At 46.4% G+C, this 19,366-nt stretch overlaps 2 protein-coding genes and 1 pseudogene across 5 annotated transcripts in view; 2 read left to right on the forward strand and 1 right to left on the reverse strand.

Moving 5' to 3' along the window:
- Positions 1 to 265: 265 nt before the first annotated feature.
- Positions 266 to 1,531, reverse strand: LOC102157523 (ADP-ribose pyrophosphatase pseudogene; annotated as a pseudogene).
- Positions 1,532 to 12,005: 10,474 nt separating this feature from the next.
- The window catches only part of PCGF5 (polycomb group ring finger 5), a 133,079-nt gene continuing 125,718 nt past the window's right edge, over positions 12,006 to 19,366 (forward strand). For 2 of the 4 annotated variants that reach the window (XM_003133143.5, XM_021073246.2), the window contains exon 1: positions 12,006 to 12,238. The gene's annotated coding sequence lies outside the window, so the exon portion shown is untranslated. Of the gene's footprint in view, positions 12,239 to 12,926; positions 13,381 to 19,366 lie in introns of those variants that run through there. The other 2 variants (XM_021073245.2, XM_084994840.1) reach the window with 2 other exon arrangements.
- On the forward strand, positions 12,709 to 17,340 carry LOC146396978 (uncharacterized). Its single transcript, XM_084994842.1, has 2 exons — positions 12,709 to 14,703; positions 15,339 to 17,340. The coding sequence occupies exon 1, from the start codon at positions 12,857 to 12,859 to the stop codon at positions 13,382 to 13,384; it is 528 nt and encodes a 175-aa protein (XP_084850968.1). The 5' UTR covers positions 12,709 to 12,856; the 3' UTR covers positions 13,385 to 14,703; positions 15,339 to 17,340.

The raw sequence follows: 19,366 nt of genomic DNA on the forward strand, positions 1-19,366 counted from the left end.
CAAATGCCAGCTAGATGAAAAGTAGAAGCTATGTTTGGTAAGAAGTTATCTTTGTTTTATTTATTATTCTTTAAAGAGCATTAGTTGTACAATTTGGTTAAAGATGTGACTTTATAGGTGAGTATATTCTTCTTCTTCCAACTGGAAAGCCAAAAAGTTTGAGATTCCATTCCCCATATTCATCTAATATTATTTCCTGAAACAAAGCCTCCATATATACTGTGAGCAGTTTTAGAAATAATTTCACCAAAAGAAGTGACCCTCCCTGTCCTGCTCAGTAGGAGTTCTGGGCTGTTTGCTTCCTGTTCACCTGCATACATGTGAAGACCTCTGGCTTACAGGAGACTCCACACCACTAGCCATAGCAGTCGGGGTACACGTCTTCCCTCCAGTGGGCACCTCGTTTCTCAGACACACGTCGATTAAATTGGGAGTGGCTGGCATAAAGCTTGAGCTTATCATTAATGTCCACCTATCTCACCTCCTTGGCATCATCGCCTGCTTCCAGAGGAAGATGGTCCATTACCTCGCCTGTTTCATCGTGGTAGTTCACAGCCTCTGTCTCTATCCACGCATTATCCATGTTCCAGGGATCATCCACATAGCCTTTATAGACCGCAAAGTGTTCCTGGCTGAATAGTTTGTGCAGTTGTTTCTCCAATGCCTGTATTTCTGCTCTGGGTTTCTGTAAGGAGTTCATGGCTTCCTCACCAAATTCTCTTTTCAATGTAGTGCTAATCTTCTCTCCTGGATCTACCATTCCCCCTGGGATAGCCCAGTCCCCACAGTCTTTCCTTTTGATGGCTACAAATTGCAGGATGTTTCTCCCAGAAACAGGGTGGGTAACTTTATTGCCCTTGCCATCCTTTTTCCACCTGGTTAAGATGGGATCTGCAGCATGATTGGGACCCCAAGGCCCCAGAAGCCCTCGCCCAACCAGCCCTGTCTGACCTACAGGATTTCTAGGTCTCCCATTTTTAACCTTATACCAGCCGTTCTGGCTCCTTCTCTCCACCTGCCCATCTTTTTCATTAAATTTAGGAGAGAAGTTCCTTTCACCCACCAGGGGGTCTGCCCACTTGGGTCTCGTCAAGATGGAGTCAGAAGTGTACGCCACAGGCTGGTACTCTGGCCACTCAACCTGCCAGCTCACTTTCTCATCGGGGACCTGGCTTCACTCCACTTTAGAGCCAGGGTACGGAGATGTCCTGGCTTTCTTGTGGGGCGTCTTCACAGCGCCATTTGAAACTGACATGATGACGTTTGGAGGGAACACACGTGAGGAAAACGGGCTCCAGCCGGGGGAGGTGCTGGGGCAGCTGCCAGGCCTGACTGTCACAGAGGCCAAGGCCACAGAAGGGGCACAGTCGCTAAAGTCTTTGCCAGGCAGTGTCGAGCCATCCACCACCCTGCAGGCTGCAGGGATTTTGGTGACTATCAGGTGGGGCGCTTCCAACCGCAACCGCAGGACTCTTGACCTTTCGGCTCCGGGGAAAGCGGGGAGGGGAGGGCAACCGTCCCTCTCCCTTTGGGGGTGGAGCGGGGGTTCACCACCCTTTCTGCCCAGCGCCCCCTAAGGGCAGTTGTTGCTTTTGTATTTTACTTTGAAAGAAAGATTTGAGGGTCTGGGAGGGATTCCAAAGGTGAGGTGCTGGGTTTGGGAACATTGTTCAACCACCACCAACAGAATTGGCACACAACAAAAACAAAAGTATTTTCTTGCTTAGCAGGGTATTAGCCTTATATGTAGATTTAGTTCACCGTGTCCAGGACCTGTGTCTGGGAGAGGGCAGCATGAATGTGTTGGAGGTTGTGAGGGACAAAATTCCTTGTTTGAGATGCTCAAAAGCCTGGTGAGGGTGACCTTGAAGGAGGAAGCTCATTTGGGACACCCAGCAAGGTCCCGGTGAGAAAATCCATCAGGGGCCATATGCACAGTATGAGTGATGGTTCCAGATCTCAGGCCCATCATTTACTAGCTGGACGGCTTAGGCAAGTTGCATAAGCTTTATATTCAAAGGAATAAGGGCCACACACAGCATGTCAGGAGCTGTCAAGCACAGAAGACTGTACTGAGGTCTGGACTGTGTGGCCTCTGTGCTTAAAGCATTCTGGTTGAGGAGGCAGCACATACATTTAAAAATAGAACATGGGAGTACCCTCCCGGCTCAGTGGTTAAGGAACCCGACTAGGATCCATGAGGACATGGGTTCGATCCCTGGCCTTGCTCACTGGGTTAAGGATCTGGCATTGCTGTGAGCTATGGTGTAGGTCACAGATGTGGCTCGGACCTGGCGTTGCTGTGGCTATGGTGTAGGCTGGCAGCTATGGCTCCTATTGGACCCCTAGCCTGGGAACTTCCATGTGCTATGGGCGCAGCCCTAAAAAGACCAAAAAAAAAAAAAAAAAAAAAAAAAAAAGGTTAAAAATTAAAATAGAACTAACAGAAACGGAGTTCCCGTCATGGCTCAGTGGTTAATGAATCCGACTGGGAACCATGAGGTTGCAGGTTCGATCCCTGGCTTGCTCAGTGGGTTAAGGATCTGGCATTGCTGTGAGCTGTGGTGTAGGTCAAAGACGCAGCTTGGATCCCGCATTGCTGTGGTTCTGGCGTAGACCGGCAGCTACAGCTCCGATTGGACCCATAGCCTGGGAACCTCCATATGCCGTAGGAGCAGCCCTAAAAAAGGCAAAAAGACAAAAAAAAAAAAAAATAGGAACAGAAACAACAGGCAATAACCCTTAAGAATTGAACACAGGTTCAAATCCCAGCTTTTCCTCCTTAACTAGAATCTTCTTGGGAAAAGTTACTTAAGTTACTTAAGCTCACTTCACTTTCCTCAGGTGTAAAATGGAAATAGAAATATCTACCTCATAGAATCGTGGCAACAATTAAGAAGGATGTTACCTGCAGAGCTGTTAGCACAATAACTGGCCCATCATACATACTCGAAAATGCTAGTTGTTATCGCTAGAGTTACCATGAACTTTTTGATCCTGCAGCTTGAAAATGGTAGATTAGAACAGGAAAATTGAAATGACTGTGGAAATTGATTATGGTCTCACACATGAGGTCAGAGTTAAATAACCTACGATTCTCTGACTGGAGAAATCCAGGCTGAAAAATAACAGTGTCCAGGTTCTGAAATGATATGAAAAGAAGTAGCACAGGCTAAGTCATTATATCTAAGAAAACAAACCCTAGGGACAGGTACCTGAACATTTGAAAGACATAGTTTTAGAACAAATGGAGCACTGTATACTCTAATTGAAACCCAAAGGATGTTCAACACTTCTCAAAGTTTGTTCCATGTTATACCACTCCCGTGAGAAAGATTTTCAAGGAATACATGATTTGGTGGTTAAATATGTTTGAGAACGTCTGCATACTTTACTGCCCTCCTTTAGGAATTTTGGATTCACATAGTATTTTAAAGATCCTGTGAATTCCAGTAAAAACAAAACAAATCAACCCTAAACAATTTAATTCTGTTTCAGCCAGTATTTTCCACACTACCTTACCAGAGAATGCGTCTTTTATGCAATGTCTGATATTCTTTTAAGAACATACTTCCTCAAGTTTATTTTTTGTCTTTTTGCCTTTTCTAGGGCCACTCCGACGGCATATGGAGATTCCCAGGCTGGGGGTCTAATCGGAGCCGTAGCCACCAGCCTACACCAGAGCCACAGCGACACAGGATCCGAGCCATGTCTGCAACCTACACCAGAGGTCACAGCAATGCCAGATCCTTAATCCACTGAGCATGGCCAGGGATCGAACCTGCAGCCTCATGGTTCCTAGTCGGATTCGTTAACCACTGAGCCACAACGGGAACTCCCATACTTCCTCAAGTTTAGAACAGTTTCAAAATACCTGTGTCTGAGGGTAGAACTCTAGCCATTTGAGGTCATCATCATCATGACTAAGGAAGGCAGCTACTGAACACCCACTAGTCACCCTCATAAAGAACTTTAAGCTGAATGAAACCAGGCTTCCAGAAGCCTTGAAACTCAGAAATAGCTGGGACTGGATGGCAGAAAAGAACCGAAAGCAGAGAAATAGGAGATTTGGTCATCATTAACCATTATCATCATCATCATTTTTGAGAATTTGCTGTGTGCGCTGTACAAGGTACCACTAGAAAAGACAATGATCATTAAGAGACATGGCCCCAGCTCTATAATGGGTGGGTCTCCTTATGGCTGCTTTCCGTCTTGGAATGCCTGATCCTCTGAGCCTCCCAGAAGTGTTTTAGGAAAACCACTTATGTGAAAACAAACATTTTGGGGGAAGAAGCTTGTAAAGTCCTCATCTTATTATTTCCAGGTATCATAATCTAACTCACAAGAAAGAAATGAAGTAGAAGTCTCGGGTCTGGTTTTAGCTTTGCCCTGTCATAGGCTGTGTGGCTTTGCATCTGACTCTTGGCTTCCCTGGGTCTTGATTCTTCACTGTAAAAGGAATCAGATGGCCTCTGTTATCTACAAAAGTCCTTCTGGCTTTAACGTTGTATGATTCTAGGATCAGTGAAAATCTCATTATTGGAAGGCCAAGGTCAAAGGCTATGAATCAAAAAGACCAGATGTTCAAATATAAACAACCAGATGTTCAGGGGGCAACAGATACGTGAGGAGAGCAAGAGAGTGGGGAAGGCATGGTGTGCCGAGTAAATGCAGGAACAGAATGAGCCGAAGAAGAATTCAGGGAGCACCTGGAAAGGAACATCAAAACCAGTAATGAGGGGTTTTGTTTTGTTTTTAGCATCATCAAAGGGAAGAAGACTTAAGTCAGACCATTTGATGAGCATGGTGCAAAAGGTGCCTTAAGGGAAGGAAATTAAATACTGTAATAGATACCAAAAGAATTATTTGTGGGGAAGCAACTGGGAAGATTCTCTTTCCTAAATTGTCTTCTGAGGGAGACATGTCTGAGTCAGAAAAATAAAGCTAGACAGAGAGAATGTTCTGGTCCTATCCGTGAGAAAGCCCTAAAGAAGCTGTAAGCATGATCAGAGAACAAATCTTTGACCTGTCACTAGGAACTATTCTGTGGTTGGAGATTGCCTGTGTGATTCTCATTTTATCAAGAAAATTATGGGGATGGAGAGGGCCAGGGTGATTACAGGTCCTTCCAGCCTCTCTTTGGGAAGCAGAAACAAGTGGTACCTAGCAAAATGAATTATCATGAATTCCTAAAGTGGGGCTAAGGCTCAATTTCTGAAAGATATCTAGAAGGAAAGCAGAGAAAAAGGTTTCTCCTTTTTAAAGTGATAATACTGATAATAAATAACAAGAATAAAATACTGTCTATATTTTTTCTTTTTAGGGCTGTACTCTCAGCATATGAAAGTTCCCAGGCTAGGGGCCTAATTGGAGTTACAGCTGCCGGCCTATACCACAGCCACAGCAACACCAGGTCCAAGCTGCATCTGTGACCTACACCACAGCTCACTGCAACGCCAGATCCTTAACCCCCTGAGTGAGGTCAGGGATGGAAGCCACATCCTCATGGATACTAGTTGGATTTGTTTCCACTGAGCCATGATAGGAACTCCCAGTGCTATCATTTTTTTATTTTTTATTTTTTTTTTGTCCTTTTGTCTTTTCTAGGGCCGCTCCCACAGCATATGGAGGTTCCCAGGCTAGGGGTCGAATCGGAGCTGCAGCCGCCGACTTATGCCAGAGCCACAGCAACGAGGGATCTGAGCCATGTCTGCAACCTACACCACAGCTCACAGTAATGCTGGATCCTTAACTCACTGAACAAGGCCAGAGATCGAACCCGCAATCTCATGGCTTCTAGTCGGATTCGTTAACCACTGTGCCACGACGGGAACTCCAGTACTATCATTTTTTAAATGCTTTCTATATAGCAGTCTGTGGCATACAGGTTTGCCCAGGCTTGACTGCCCAGTTTTGAATCCTGGTTTAGCCACTTCTTGCCTTGTTGATCTTGGGAAAGTTTCTGAACTCTTTTGGGCCTTAGTTTTTTTATCTAGAAATAATAATGGAATCTATGTTAAAGGGTCAATGTGATAGAATTCATTTAAGGAGGTTAGAATAATAGCTAGTCCATAGTAAGACCTCAATAAATATTAGCAATTACAACTATTATTATGCATCACTTAAAATTTATTATTTCACCTAATTCTCAAACCGCCCTCTGAGTTAGGCACAGATACTAATAATATCACCAATTAACAGATGGAGGATATGGCAATTCAAAGAGGTTAAATAATGTGCCCAAGGTCACACAGTTACTAGTGACTGATAATAATAAAGTTGTGTTTTATTGATGGTCAAAACAAAAGTTGAATTTGACTTTCTATGATGAAGTGTCACCATTTAACTATAACTATTAAAAATTTGAGTTATATATTCAGGATGTTTCTTCTAGGTTCTCTCTATATAAGAGGAAGAGGTTGGAGAGAGACAATGAAACCATCAGCAACCTATTGCAGTGACACAGTTGTAAAGAGAAAATGCTCTAAACCATAAGCCAGTTCAGACTAGAAGGACAAGTCAGAGATAGCCTGATGTGGAAGAGGAGGCCTGAAGAGAAGGAGGAGTCAAAGACCACCCATTTTAATCCGAAAGGGCCCTAAGGATGGTGGCGATGGGCAGAACTTGGGAAGTCAGGAGGGCAGTTGGCAATGGGGAGTTCACTCTTATTTATTTTTTTTAAATTTCAATCATTTTTTCCTTTTTTGGCAATCTCATGGCATATGGAGTTCCCCGGCCAGGGATCTGATCCAAGCCACAGTTGCCAACCTTCACCACAGCTGAGGCCAGATCCTTAACCCACTATGCCAGGCCAGGGATTTTAACCTGTGTCCCAGCACTCTACAGATGCCTCAGATCCCATTGTGCCACAGTGGGAACTCTGGGAGTTTGCTTTTAGATGGACAGAGCTGGAGGGATGGATTTGAGAATTTGAGATTCTGCCAGTCTGACATCTCTATGCCTCCATTCCCTCTCCTATAAAATAAGAAGTTGATCTGGAATTAATTCTTTGAAATCTTTCTGGCTTCCTAGAGGAAGGATGTAAATGAAATAGAGAAAGTAAAAGAAAGATATTGGGATTAAAGATATTGCATCATTAGTCTGGCTTTGATGTGAAAGAGAAAAATGGAACAATGATTGACACTTTTAAGATTAAAGAAAATGTGCCTTTCAAGAAATGACTTAGGCAAGATAATTAATACAGCCATATGTAGCATGGAGGTTGTCTACAAATTAACCTAAGAAATCTACACTAAAATATGTAACAAAGTCAAGTAGACTTTATTTATAGCAGAGATAAACTTCAGTTTGTGTAGTGTGATGTGAAGGTGTTAGGAAAGTCCAGCTGCCCCCAAAATATCTTCCTGACCCTCTTAAAATACTGCCTGGGTTTCCACCATTAAAATAAACCCCTTTGAATGTAGTTGGTATTGTAAAATGCACATTTATTTCATATTCAGCTGTTGTCATGCTTTCTGGTGAATTAGTATAGCAGGCTGACAACTAGCTGAGGACAATCAACTAAGGAGACAAAGCTTTAGAGGAGGCGGTGGAAGAGATACTTTTGATATGTGTGGCATTGCTTACATCAGTCTTTTCAACAACACATAGGTATCTATTGTGCCCAGATCCTGAGCTATGCTCCATCGATGGAAAGGTAAGTAGATGGTGGTTCATTGCTTCAAGATGCTTACAGTCCAGGAGTTCTCATTGTGGCTCAGTGGGTTAAGAACACAACTAGTATCCGTGGTAATTTGGGTTCGACCCCTGGCCTCGCTCAGTGGGTTAAGGATCTGGTGTTGCTGCAAGCTGCGATGTGGTCCACAGATGAGGCTGGGATCTGGCGTGGCTGTGGCTGTGGCATAGGCTGGCAGCTGCAGCTCTAATTTGACCCCTAGCCTGGGAACTTCCATATGCTGCTGGTGAGGCCCTAAAAAGAAAGAAGGGGAAAAAAAGAGCTTACTGTCCAGACAGTGTTTGGCCTTAAGTTCCTGAAGCTGAGGGAGATTTGAATAGAGGGACCAGGGGACTCAGAAAGGAAAGGTTGAGGGACAAAGAGTCCTACTGTGACAATTTTGTTGAATGACTGGACGTTTGATTCAATGAAGGCTTTTTCTTTGAGTTCCCTTGTGGTGCAGTGGATGAAGGATCTGGTGTTATCCCTGAAGTAGCTCAGTTCGCTGAGCAGTGTAGGTTCAATCCCTGGCCTGGGAACTTCCACATGCCATGGTGCAGCTAAAAAACAAAGAAAAAAAAAGAAAAGAAAAGAAGGCTTTTTCTTGATCCCAGTGAGTTCCCCTAAGGAACTACCAAAATTTAAACTAATAGGTTTGATACTTGGTAGGCTGCAGAATGACAGATCATTCCAACCCCTTGAATTCAATGACTTTTTTTTCTTGGTCCTTTGAAATTTAAATTAGCAGAATTTGACTATATCAGAACTTGTAAAAAAACACGTCCGTTGCTAATTTTCATGTCCGTCTTCTCTCCTGGACTTCACATGTGCAGGACTGATTGCACAGTGGTATTGCAGAGGCTGGAACAGAGCAGGCAGCAGGAAATGCGAGAGCAATGGGATCTGGAAGGATAACTGAGCACTTCCACACCACAGTCCCATGCATGCTATTCAATAAGCATCCATTACTTCTAGTAATGGAAAGGACACTCAACTACAGCTTAAAAGACTGGGGGGACCAGTTCTGGTGCTAGTATTTACAAGCTAAGTAGTCATGTGAAATCATGCTTAAAAGATTTGGGGGAACCTGTTCTGGCTCTGATATTTACTAGCTGAATAACGATGGGAAAACATACTCATCTATATTTATTGCAGACAGATTGTATACCAGGCACTGTGCTATGTGTTTCACTTGTAAAAACATTTGATTCTTACAAGAGCCCAATGAGATACATTCTATCATTTTTCCTACTCATAAATGAGGAAACAAACACAGAGAAGTTCAAGATCGTATAACCTAACATTTGTCTAAGCAGGGATTTGATACATGTAATCAAACTCTAATGCCCAGGTGTAATTACCATGATATTCCACTTACCTGTCTTTTAGGCCTCGCTGCCCTGAAAAATGGACATGTTGGGTCAGACAATGTCTAGATTTCTTTCTGGCTTTAAAAGTTAAGGTTTGAGTTATATGAATTATACTTGATACACTTAGGGTCAGTTTGTGTTCAGAAACAAACCATTTCCACTCAGAAGTGGTCTTAGAGAACTGAAATCAAAAGAACAAATGCCTGAAATCTGGTTTTATTTCCTGGCCATTGCTTGCATTTCTGTCAAGTTGGGCCATACTATTCACTGTTCCAACAAGAATGTCCTTCCATCTCCGTCTATTGAAATTCTATACAGCCTTCAAAAGCCAGCTGGAATGCCACCCCCTTCAAGTAGCTGTTCTCAATCCTTGAATATTTAGAATGGAGATGTATTAGACTGTTGGGGGTTGGAATCTAGGCAAAATAATCTGTGCTAATAAGAGGAAAAGATGTAGGATAAGGAAAAGAAAGGGTGGAGGGAGACACTTGGAGATGAGGAAGGGTAAGGGGGCTGAACCAGCAAAGCCTTCCCTGAGATAGACAACTGTGAAACCACCAGAGTTCTACTCGATGGTACCCAGCCAAGTGTGAAGTGGGGATTAAATGAAGTAACACAGGTGTAATATCTAGGATGGTATCTAGAGAGACAACAACATGATAGTTCCAATAATAATTAATAATAATAACAACAATAGTTCGAAATTCCATCACCTCCATAGGAATCTGCTCACCTCCTTGCTGGAGAAAGCTGCCATCCTGACCAGGAAGGAGTAGGATATGCAAAGGTGAGAAGAGACTGGAGGGTGTGTGTGGGGGCGGGAGGAGAGGTCAGGAGGAGGTATATGGGAACACAAAGGGAAAAATGACAGCTGGAGGTAAGAGAGAAAAAGGAAACATATGGGGGTCATGGTAGAACAGAGGATAGAAGGAGAAATGGGAACAAAAGGCAAAGAGAAAAAGAGGAAAGGAGTTCTGGGGCTTGAAAAGAAAAATCTGTGCTGCCCAGGCAGAACCCGACCCCAGAGGAAGAGTCCCAGAGGTAACCAAGTGAAGCACTCAAGTCCAGAGCGCTCTCAGCTCCCTTCACCTTTCTAGGTTCTGATCTGTATTGGTGGGGTTCTGACCCCTGCCCTCTGCATCTTGTCCATGTGGTCTACCCCTGGGTGGTCCTGGAGGCTAGAGGAAGGAAGGAGCCAGGGGATTCCTTCTGGCTTTGGGAGGTATCTCCAGCCATAGCTGCACTTCCTTCATGGCTCCAGCTCCCCCTGGACAAGCCCTTCATGGTCCCCCCAGCCCTAGTGGGGGAGGCATCCAGGAGTTGCTAATCTCAGGGTTGCCTCACCTTCCCCTAGTTGTAATTCTAGTTCTTTTCCACAGCTTTGTAATTAATAATCTGGGTTAAATTATCACTATTGAAGAACCTGGGAAGGAAAACTTCACTTTCATTTGGATTCAAAGTTCAAAGACAGCTTTCCCAGGAGGGCTGGAAGCAGCACAGCTAGTGAGAGAAAGAAATCCAGCCACCCCAAGAGTTAGGAAGGGTCATTTCTCCAGTGTTTGATTGGAAAGTGATGAATCCACAGTGACTGCCAGACAAGAAAAGACTCTTAGCCAGGGAATTGTCTATAAAAACAACTGGATTTGTGGCCATTTGTGTCTATTCCTTCATGATTTATCATACTCTCTTTGATCACCTTGAGCCTCAGCCTAAGGAACATCTCAGTAGTATTCCTCCAAGGATTATTAAGTGCCCATGATGAGAATAGAGGGCACAGAGCTAGGGGTGTTGAGGTGGAGACACACTGGGAGGGCATTCTCAGTTTATGGAAATGTTTGCTTTCTGCAAGATAAGGTTTGTGGATGGTCTATCAGGAGATTCTCTTGACAGAGACTGTCTTGAGTTTTTGCAGTCCCAGCAGAGCTGCAGACACAATTTTATTCTTTGAGCATTCACCTCTCTCTCATCCCCAGAGCCCTGTTAAAACCAGGTTCCTGTTCCTAGGAATCCACAGCCTACTGGGGGCAGAGAGTGGAGACACGACTGACCCTCAAGCCAAGCAGATAGCACAAGGGGGATTCTGCACAGGGGTTGAGGAGGCTGCACAGAGATAGTAGGAGATGGTGGACGAGCTGAGTCCACGCGAGTTTGACAAGTGGAAGTGGCTGTGGGTTTTCTGGCAGAGAACAGATCAAGATCAAAACCAAGTTTGAAAGGGCAGGGAGGGGCAGCTGAGGTGCTGTCTGGACACAAGGGTTTTGGGGGTTAGGGTTGGTCACTGGGAGGAGGCTGAAAGGTGCAGGCCCTGCTATGGAGGACTCTGAGACTAAGGAATTGGGGCTTGAGGTTACCAGAGTCGTTGGAGGCTCTTGAGCGTCATGTGGCAAGGTCACTTTTGGGATGGCAACTTTGAATGCTGCGCTGAGGACGGATTTACAAGCAGAGAAACTGGAGACAGGAGAAGGAACTGCGAGCTCCCAGGGACAGCTCTTAAGGAAGCATCAGCTTGATCATCTCCAAAGGGACAGATTAACATTTGAGCTATTTTTCTCTCCATCAAGGGTAAGCGTCCTCTGTCTGGAGGTGTGGGGGGTGTGAGTGGGGCGGGGTGCGGAGGGGATGTCCCTTCCAAGACTGGATGCCACAAGGATTCCTGGCTCACAAGTTTCGAATTTCTCCTTGCCAAGGTCGGGCCCCTACAGGTGGGCGCTTGCGAGCCCCGGCCCCACGTGTGGCTCCGCGCCCTCCTCGGCCGCTTCCACGGCTCGTCCCCTCCAGGCCTGGACGCCGCCGCGGGCCGTGCCGGGCAGGGCGCTCCGGGAGCTGCGCGGCGGCTGCTCGAGGAGGCCTGGCGGGCGGCGGCGAGAGGCTGTGCCCCAGTTTGTGTCCAATCAGGGAGTGCGGGCTGTGCCCCGAGCCGGGCAGCAATGCGTAAACAAACCCACGGCAACTCCTCCGCCCCCTCGGCGCGCTCGCCCCGCGCCCGCCGCCGCAGCTGCCGCCGCCGGCTTCGCTCGCCTCGCGCCCGCCCGCCTGCCGGGCCGGCCCCCCCGCCCCGCGCCGCCCGCACCCCCGCGGCCCCGCCCCGCCCCCGCCGGCGCGGGCGCCTTCACCTACCGCCCCACGCGCGCGCGCTCGCGCACCACGCGCCCCTCGCGGCCCGCCCGGCTCGTGGCCTCCCGAGAGCAAGGTAAGGGCGATGCGCGGGGACTCTGGCGGTTCTCCCGCCCGGCGGGGCCCGGGGAAGTTTCTGGCGTCGCTGTGTTCCGCCCGGTCGGCGGGCAGGCCCCCGGCTCCGGGCGAGCCCGGCAGGCGGGAGGGGGCTGCCCGGCGCCCGGGGGTCACAAGTTGCCCAACCTGCCATCGGGGCGGGCTGGCAGGCTGCGCGGATGGGCGGGCGTCGCGCCGAGAGGGGCTGGAGGCGCGGCGGGGCCGGGCGCGGCGCGGGCGAGGGGAGGGCCCCGAGGAACTTTCTCCTCCCCGGAGGGGCTCCTGCCAGCCCCGGCCGCGGCCCCGCCGCCGGAGCAGCCGGCTCCCTGGCTGGAAGGAGCCCATGAAATGTGTTTGAAGAAGCTGACGCAGTTTGTGACGCTCGCGGCTTCCTGACGGGGACCGGCAGCGGCAGCGCCTTCTCCGAGGAGGGACGAGCCGAGGCGGCGCTCGGGCCCTTCCCCCGCCCGGAGCCGCGCGCCCCGGCGCCTAGTTCGGGGGCCGGGGCCTCGGGACGCGAGCATCCAGTGCCGGCCGAGAGCCGGGGCCCGGCAGCGCGCGTCGCTTCCGTTTTGATTAGCCTGGGTTATTATATAAGATGTCACGGAGAGGAAAGGGGCGAGCGGGCGGCGCGTCGGCGAGGGCGCGTCGGCCTTCCGCGAGTGGCGGGGAGGGGCGAGAGGCTGGGCGGGCGGGGACCCACCTGTGCGCCCTCCGCGCTCCCTGCGGGTGCAGCCCGCGCGCCAGCGGGGGACGCGGAGGTGGGTGGCGGGGGCCGGATAGACGGACGTGCCCGTCACTCCCCTCCCGGCCCCAGGAACACACGGGCAGCGGCCGGAACGTGCCGTTTCCTCTCGGCCGCCTAGCCTGGGTCGACACGTTTCTGGCTCCGGGCGTTTGTACTTTGAAACATTTGTTTAAAATTAAGGAAGCTGCGTGTGCGGCCGTCCTAGTACGCCCGGAACGTGTGACCGTGGGCTCCCGGGCGGTGAATGAATCATCGCCCCGCGGACCGGGCGCCGATGATTCATGCGGGGTACACCCCGCGCGTACTCGCTGGGTGCCTCTGACCCGGGGACAGCGGCCCTTCTGCAGCGATGACGCCTGGAGGGCCTGGGAGAGGTAATGCTAAAGGGTGGAGGTTTATTTTTCCCCTTCCTCCCGCGATTTGGGGGAACTTTGGAGGGGTGTCAGATTCCGCAGATTTCCCGAGACTGGTTTCCCATTCTTAGAAGGGTTACAAGATTTCACCTGGCTGCGTTAATGAGTCAGGGAAGGAGCGCTGATTCGCTGCAGGGTTGGGTCTCTCATTCAGAATCTGGATCGTGTCAAGTGAGGTTTTGGGCTCTGAAGGAATCCTTCTAGTAATTGCCTCTAGTTAAGTACCGCTCAAGTAATTAACAAAAACTTTGAAAGTTAGTGGATCTTAAAAGAAAAATAAGTGGCTCCTCAGTAGAGCAGTCCTATGTAAAGGTTTAGGTTTGGGGTGATTCTTTTAAAAGCCAAATCTTAAAAGGAACCTAATTTGCCATTAATTCAGAACTTTTGACCACGGCGGCCACCTTTAAATACTAACTTGACACATTACCACCACACCCCAAACTTGCAGGATTGCGAGTCAAGTTTTCTAATCATTTAGGACTCACCTCCAGTGGCATCCACTCAGCAAGGCCCTCTTAATCACTCTCTCACCACTCACTTCAGGGACCATCTCTAGTCCTCCTTTATTTGCTTCATAGCACTTAATCATGCTATCCAACCGGCTTTTTCTGTGGGTTCTTTAGGTCCTACCTCTGCACTAGAAGGTAAGCTCCATTGTGATAGGAATTTTTGCCTGATTGCTAGAACTCCAGCACCAAGAACAGTGCCTGGCATATTAGGCCCTCAGAATTTATTGGCTAGTGAATGTGAATGAATAAATTCCTTCTCCCCGATTTCTTGGTGCAACTATCTTTGGCAGCTGAAATTCACTGTCTTGTGTAGTAGGCAAGGCACTTAGATGGTGTAGTTCTAACTTTTTTATTCTTCCAGTTTTCTTTTAATAGATTCATTTCCTCTTCTGTGCTATTAACTTACAGCACAAGATGGGTTTGAGCATCATCCTAAGATGCTGAGTGTGAAGGAAGATAAGGCCAATGGAGACTTACCTTTCCTTTCAAGGGAAAGTGTGCTACTGTATAAGTTAATGGATAGTTAAAAATATTACCTGTGTTGGTTGGAAAAAAGTACATGAGTTTCCACTGTGGCTCAGCGGGTTAAGAATCCGACTAGAATCCATGAGGATGTGGGTTTGATCTCCGAGTTAAGGACCCCAGGTTGCTGCAAGCTGTGGTGTAGGTCACAGATGCGGCTTGGATCTGGTGTTGCTGTGGCTGTGGTGTAAGCTGGCAGCTGCAGCTCTGATTCGACCCTTACTTAGCCTGAGAACTTCCATATTTCACAGCTGTGGCTCTAAAAAAAGAAAGAAAAAAAGGAACAAAAAAGTATAGAATATTGAAAGGGAATCAGCAAAGTCAAATTCCCAGAGTGTTAAATGTTTCCATTCATATTTGAAATACTAATATTTCTATATTCCTCCATTCCCACTTGCTGCACACCAATCTCAAATTTATCTGCAGTTTGGGAAGGTCTGTATTAAGTAGGACTTTCTTAATATAATATAAAGTATAGATAGTATGAAGTAGTACTTTAACTAAAGGAATACAAAATTTATATCTCTGCAGAAGCCTTGCTCTGTTGTTGTTAATGTTGATAACTTCACAGAAGAGTAGATAGGAGTTGTTTTAAATCAAATTTTAAACATCTTAAATGAATTGTAAAGAATTAAGGCTATGTCAGTGATGTAATCGAAGAAGGATTCCAACATAGTGCTTCATACTATGCTCTTAAAGGATAAACTTGAATAAAATTTTACTATAAATAACAAACTTTGGAGGCCTATTAGTCTGCTTTCAACTTTTAGGAATATTTTCAGAACTCAGTACCTCTGAAGTCACTGTTAAGAAGAGTGGACTTCCAGTAATTCCCTTTCCATAGGCACAGCTGTAATGGCTTTTATTTATTTATTTTGCCTTTGTTAGGGCCGCACCAGTGGCATATGGAGGTTCCTAGGCTAGGGGTCTAATAGGAGCTACAACTGTGAGCCTACACCACAGCCACAGCAACTTGGGATCTGAGCCATATCTGTGACCTACACCACAGCTCATGGCAATGCCAGATCCTTAACCCACTGAGAGAGGCCAGGGATTGAACTTGCAACTTAATGGTTCCTATTTGATTTGTTTCCACCAGTCCATCACGGGAACTCCTATTTCTTTTTTTTGAAAGTTTATAAAATTTTGTTTATTGTAGTTGATTTATAATGTTGTTAATTTCCGCTGTACAGCAAAGTAACCCACTCATACATATGTATGTATGTGTGTGTATGTATATATATACGCACATATATATGTATGCATTCTTATTTTCATATTATTCTCCATCATGTTCCACCCCAAGTGATCAGATATAGTTCCTTGGGCTATACAGCAGGATCTCATTGCTTATCCACTCCAAATGCAATAGTTTGCATCTCCTAACCCCAAACTCCCAGTCCTTCCCACACCCTCCCCCTCCCTCTTGGCAACCACAAGTCTGTTCTCCAAGTCCATGAGTTTGTTGCTTTTCTGTAAATAGGTTCATTTGTGCCGTATGTTAGATTGCAGATATAAGTGACATCACATGGTATTTGTCTTTCCCCTTCTGACTTACTTCACTTAGTATGAGAGGCTCTAGTTTCATACTGTGATGGCGTTTAGAAGCATAATCTCAAGAGTGTATTCAGACATAATATAGTTTTAAAGCTAAAAGGGACCTTAAAATTGCATTGTTCATTCCTTTTTATCCCTCCATTACTAGAGAAGCTAATGCATGGTGAGATGACTTGCCTGGTATGCAGGGCTGGAATTAGAACCAAGCCTCTTGACTTCTCACTGGAAGTCCTAGGCTTAGCCAGGGCTCCCTTCGGTAGTTGGAGGGCCAATTGGTTCCTATCATTAGTTAGCCTCTCGTGGTGAACTCTCAGAGAGTAAATGTCCGTCTTATTTGTTCAACTTTGTATCCTCTCATGTGCCTTGGACATCCAGGGGCTCAATAAATATTTATTAGGTGTGGTAGGACAAATGTATTTTAGGTTGAAAATACATTTAAGAATGGAAAAAGCAGGAAAACCTATCTCTTTTCTAGAGTGAAGATGTTTTTAACAAGAGAGTCGGAATGTTGGCAGTAATTAGCCTCGGGACTTTTATGACTCTTGTTTCATTTTCATACCTCCAAGATTTCAAATAAAAATGGCTTACGACGTAAAAGTGTACATACTTGCTTAGTTGGTGTCATTGTTCACTGGAGAAGCAGTTGGATGCTGTTTCAGTACATCTGGTAGGTCTTGCCTTTGCCGCAGTGTCCAGTTAGAAAAGCCTGGACTTTACAGCCAGACGGAATTGGGGCCGAAGCTCAGCTCTGCCCTCAGCAGGGCTCTCTGTAGCAGAACATTTAACTTTTTGGAGCATTCTTACATCTCTGAATGGGGGTAATAATACCACCTACCTTGAAGCATTATTGTGAGACTGGGATAATGTATGCAGAGTGCCTCAGGTACACTAGGTTCTTAATAAGAAGCAGCAGTTATGACTTCCGATTTATGTGACCAGGGGAGCAGCTTAATTTTTCAAAACTTTAGTTTTCTCAACTGGAGAATTGGTGATTGGCATGGGAGGAGAGGAATTAAATGCTCTCGAAGATCTTATCTAAGTATATAGTCTAAGGAACTGATAAAGAAAGCACATTTCAGAGTTCCTGTTGTGGCACGGTAGCAATGAACCCGACTAATATCCATGGGGACTCTGGGTTCAATCCCTGGCCCCACTCAGTGGGCTAGGGATCTGATGTTGCCCTGAGCTGTGGTGTAGGTTGCAGACAAGGCTCAGATATGGCATTGCTGTGGCTATGGCTGGCAGCTGTAGCTCCAGTTCAGCCTCTAGCCTGGGAACATCTATATGCCATGGTTGTGGCCCTAAAAAGAAAAAGAAAACAAAACAAAACAAAAACAAAACACAATTCTCCTACAGTTTTAGTTTAAATGAAATGATTCATATAGCCTTGATCTAACAAGAGCAACTGCAAAAATGGTTAATTTCTAGACCTTCCTAAGAATTTGCCTTGATGATATTAATTACATTTTCATTCTTTTCTAAACTGTATGACGAATATGAAGTTAACTTGACTATTTCAGCCTTTCATTCAGCTTACTACATATAAGGAAGTATAAGGAGTGTACAGACATGTGGTCACCCTTTCTTTGAGGGGCTTAGGAGGCATGTAGGGAGCATAAGACAGGTAACCAAAGGCTTCATTTCATGGTTATAGAGGCATACCATAAGTGCTTTGTGATTTCAGAGGAGGAGAACACTATTTCTGGGCAGAAAAATTGGGGAAGATTTAATTAAGGAATCTTGAGCAAGGCTTTGAAGAATTGGTAGAACTTCAGCTGGCAGAGGTGTAGGGATCAGCCTGTACCAAGACTTGAAGGAAAGGATGTATGAGCATATCCAGGAATGGAGAGGAAAGTAGTCAAGCTGGAGGGTGAGGAGCTTCAAGGCAGGATGGTGGGACAGCAGGCTGTGTGGCAGAGTTAGGACCATATTGTGAGCATCTTGAACACTGGGATAAGAAGCCTGTTGAGTAGGCAGTAGATAACTATCAAAGGTAGTTTAAGTGGGGAATGATGTGATTAAAGCTATGCTTTAAGGAGGTTAATCTGTATCAGAGGAGTTGAGGTAATCCCCGTTAGAAAGCTACCAAAATAGTTTCCGGAAGAGAAGCACTGAGAACCTAAATTAGAGTGGGGGAGGTTGGGTTGGCTGAGACACTGTAGAAATAGTAAATGCACCAGGACTTGGTGGCTAATTGGATGGGGGAATTGAGGGAGACATCAAAGACTGAAGCTGAGTAACACTGGTGATGGCAGAAATGGGAATAGGATGGGCCACTAGTAAAGCGCCTGTAAGCAGTATGCAGTCAGTAAATATTTGTGTAATTAATGGAAGTTTGGATTCGAATGTATTAATTTCTTTGTGCCTGTGAACCATAGAAATGGATGGAAGCTTGTAAGGACAGAGATGGAAGAGTTCCCATTGTGGTTCAGCGGGTTAAGAACCCAATTAGTATCCGTGAGGATGCAGGTTCGATCCCTAGCCCTGCTCGATGGGTTAAGGATTCAGTGTTCTGCAAGCCACGGTGTAGGTCGCAGACATGGCTCAGATCTGGCATTGCTGTGGCTGTGGAGTAGGATAGCATCTGTAGTTCAGATTAGACCCCCACTAGGTTGGGAACTTCCATATGCTTCAGGGGTGGCCCTAAAAAAAAAAAAAAAAAAAAAAACAAAACAAAAAAAAAAACAGAGATGGATTTGAGGGCACCCTTATGAAGGTGGATGGTGAAGCTGTGAGAAGGGTTCAAAGTATGGATGAGAAGAGTAAAAGGCCAGGGCTGAGCTTAAAAAAAAAGGTATTTGTGGGGAATTCCCGTTGGGATGCAGTGGAAACAAATCCGACTAGGAACCGTGAGGTTACAGGTTCGATCACTGGCCTCACTCAGTGGGTTAAGGACCTGGCATTGCTGTGAGCTGTGGTGTAGGTCGCAGATGCAGCTCAGATCCTACTCTGCTGTGGCTGTGGTGTAGGCTGGCAGATGTAGCTCCAATTCGACCCCTAGCATGGGAACCTCTATATGCCATGGGTGCAGCCCTAAAAAGCCAAAAAAAAAAAAAAAAAAAAAAAAAAAAAAAAGTATTTGTGGGCTTGGAAGAAGACAGAAAGAGGCTGACAGGATGCCAAGGAGAAAGAAGTAGGAAGAAGGTAGGGGAAGGAAAAGGTAGGGGAAGGAAAGATAAAGGAGAGTTTGGAAGGAACAAATAGGGTCGGGGGCTGAGATGGAAAACTGGGAAAGGTCGTTAGGTTTGGCAGTGAGGCTACTGTCAATAGCCTTTGAAGATCAGGGTTGCTTGGGCAGGGAGACAGAAGTCAGCCTGGTGCCTGAGAGGTGCCTGGGTGGGAAGGGAGTGGAGAGAGTA

The sequence above is a fragment of the Sus scrofa genome, chromosome 14 (assembly GCF_054392235.1).
Source record: "Sus scrofa isolate SSC_HxYL_T2T_F1_AM1 chromosome 14, Sscrofa_HxYL_maternal_Yorkshire_Landrace_v2.0, whole genome shotgun sequence".
Classification (NCBI taxonomy): domain Eukaryota; kingdom Metazoa; phylum Chordata; class Mammalia; order Artiodactyla; family Suidae; genus Sus; species Sus scrofa.

Coding starts and splice junctions, on each gene's coding strand:
- LOC146396978 (XM_084994842.1), top strand. CDS start 12,857: ATGTCACGGAGAGGAAAGGGGCGAGCGGGCGGCGCGTCGGCGAGGGCG.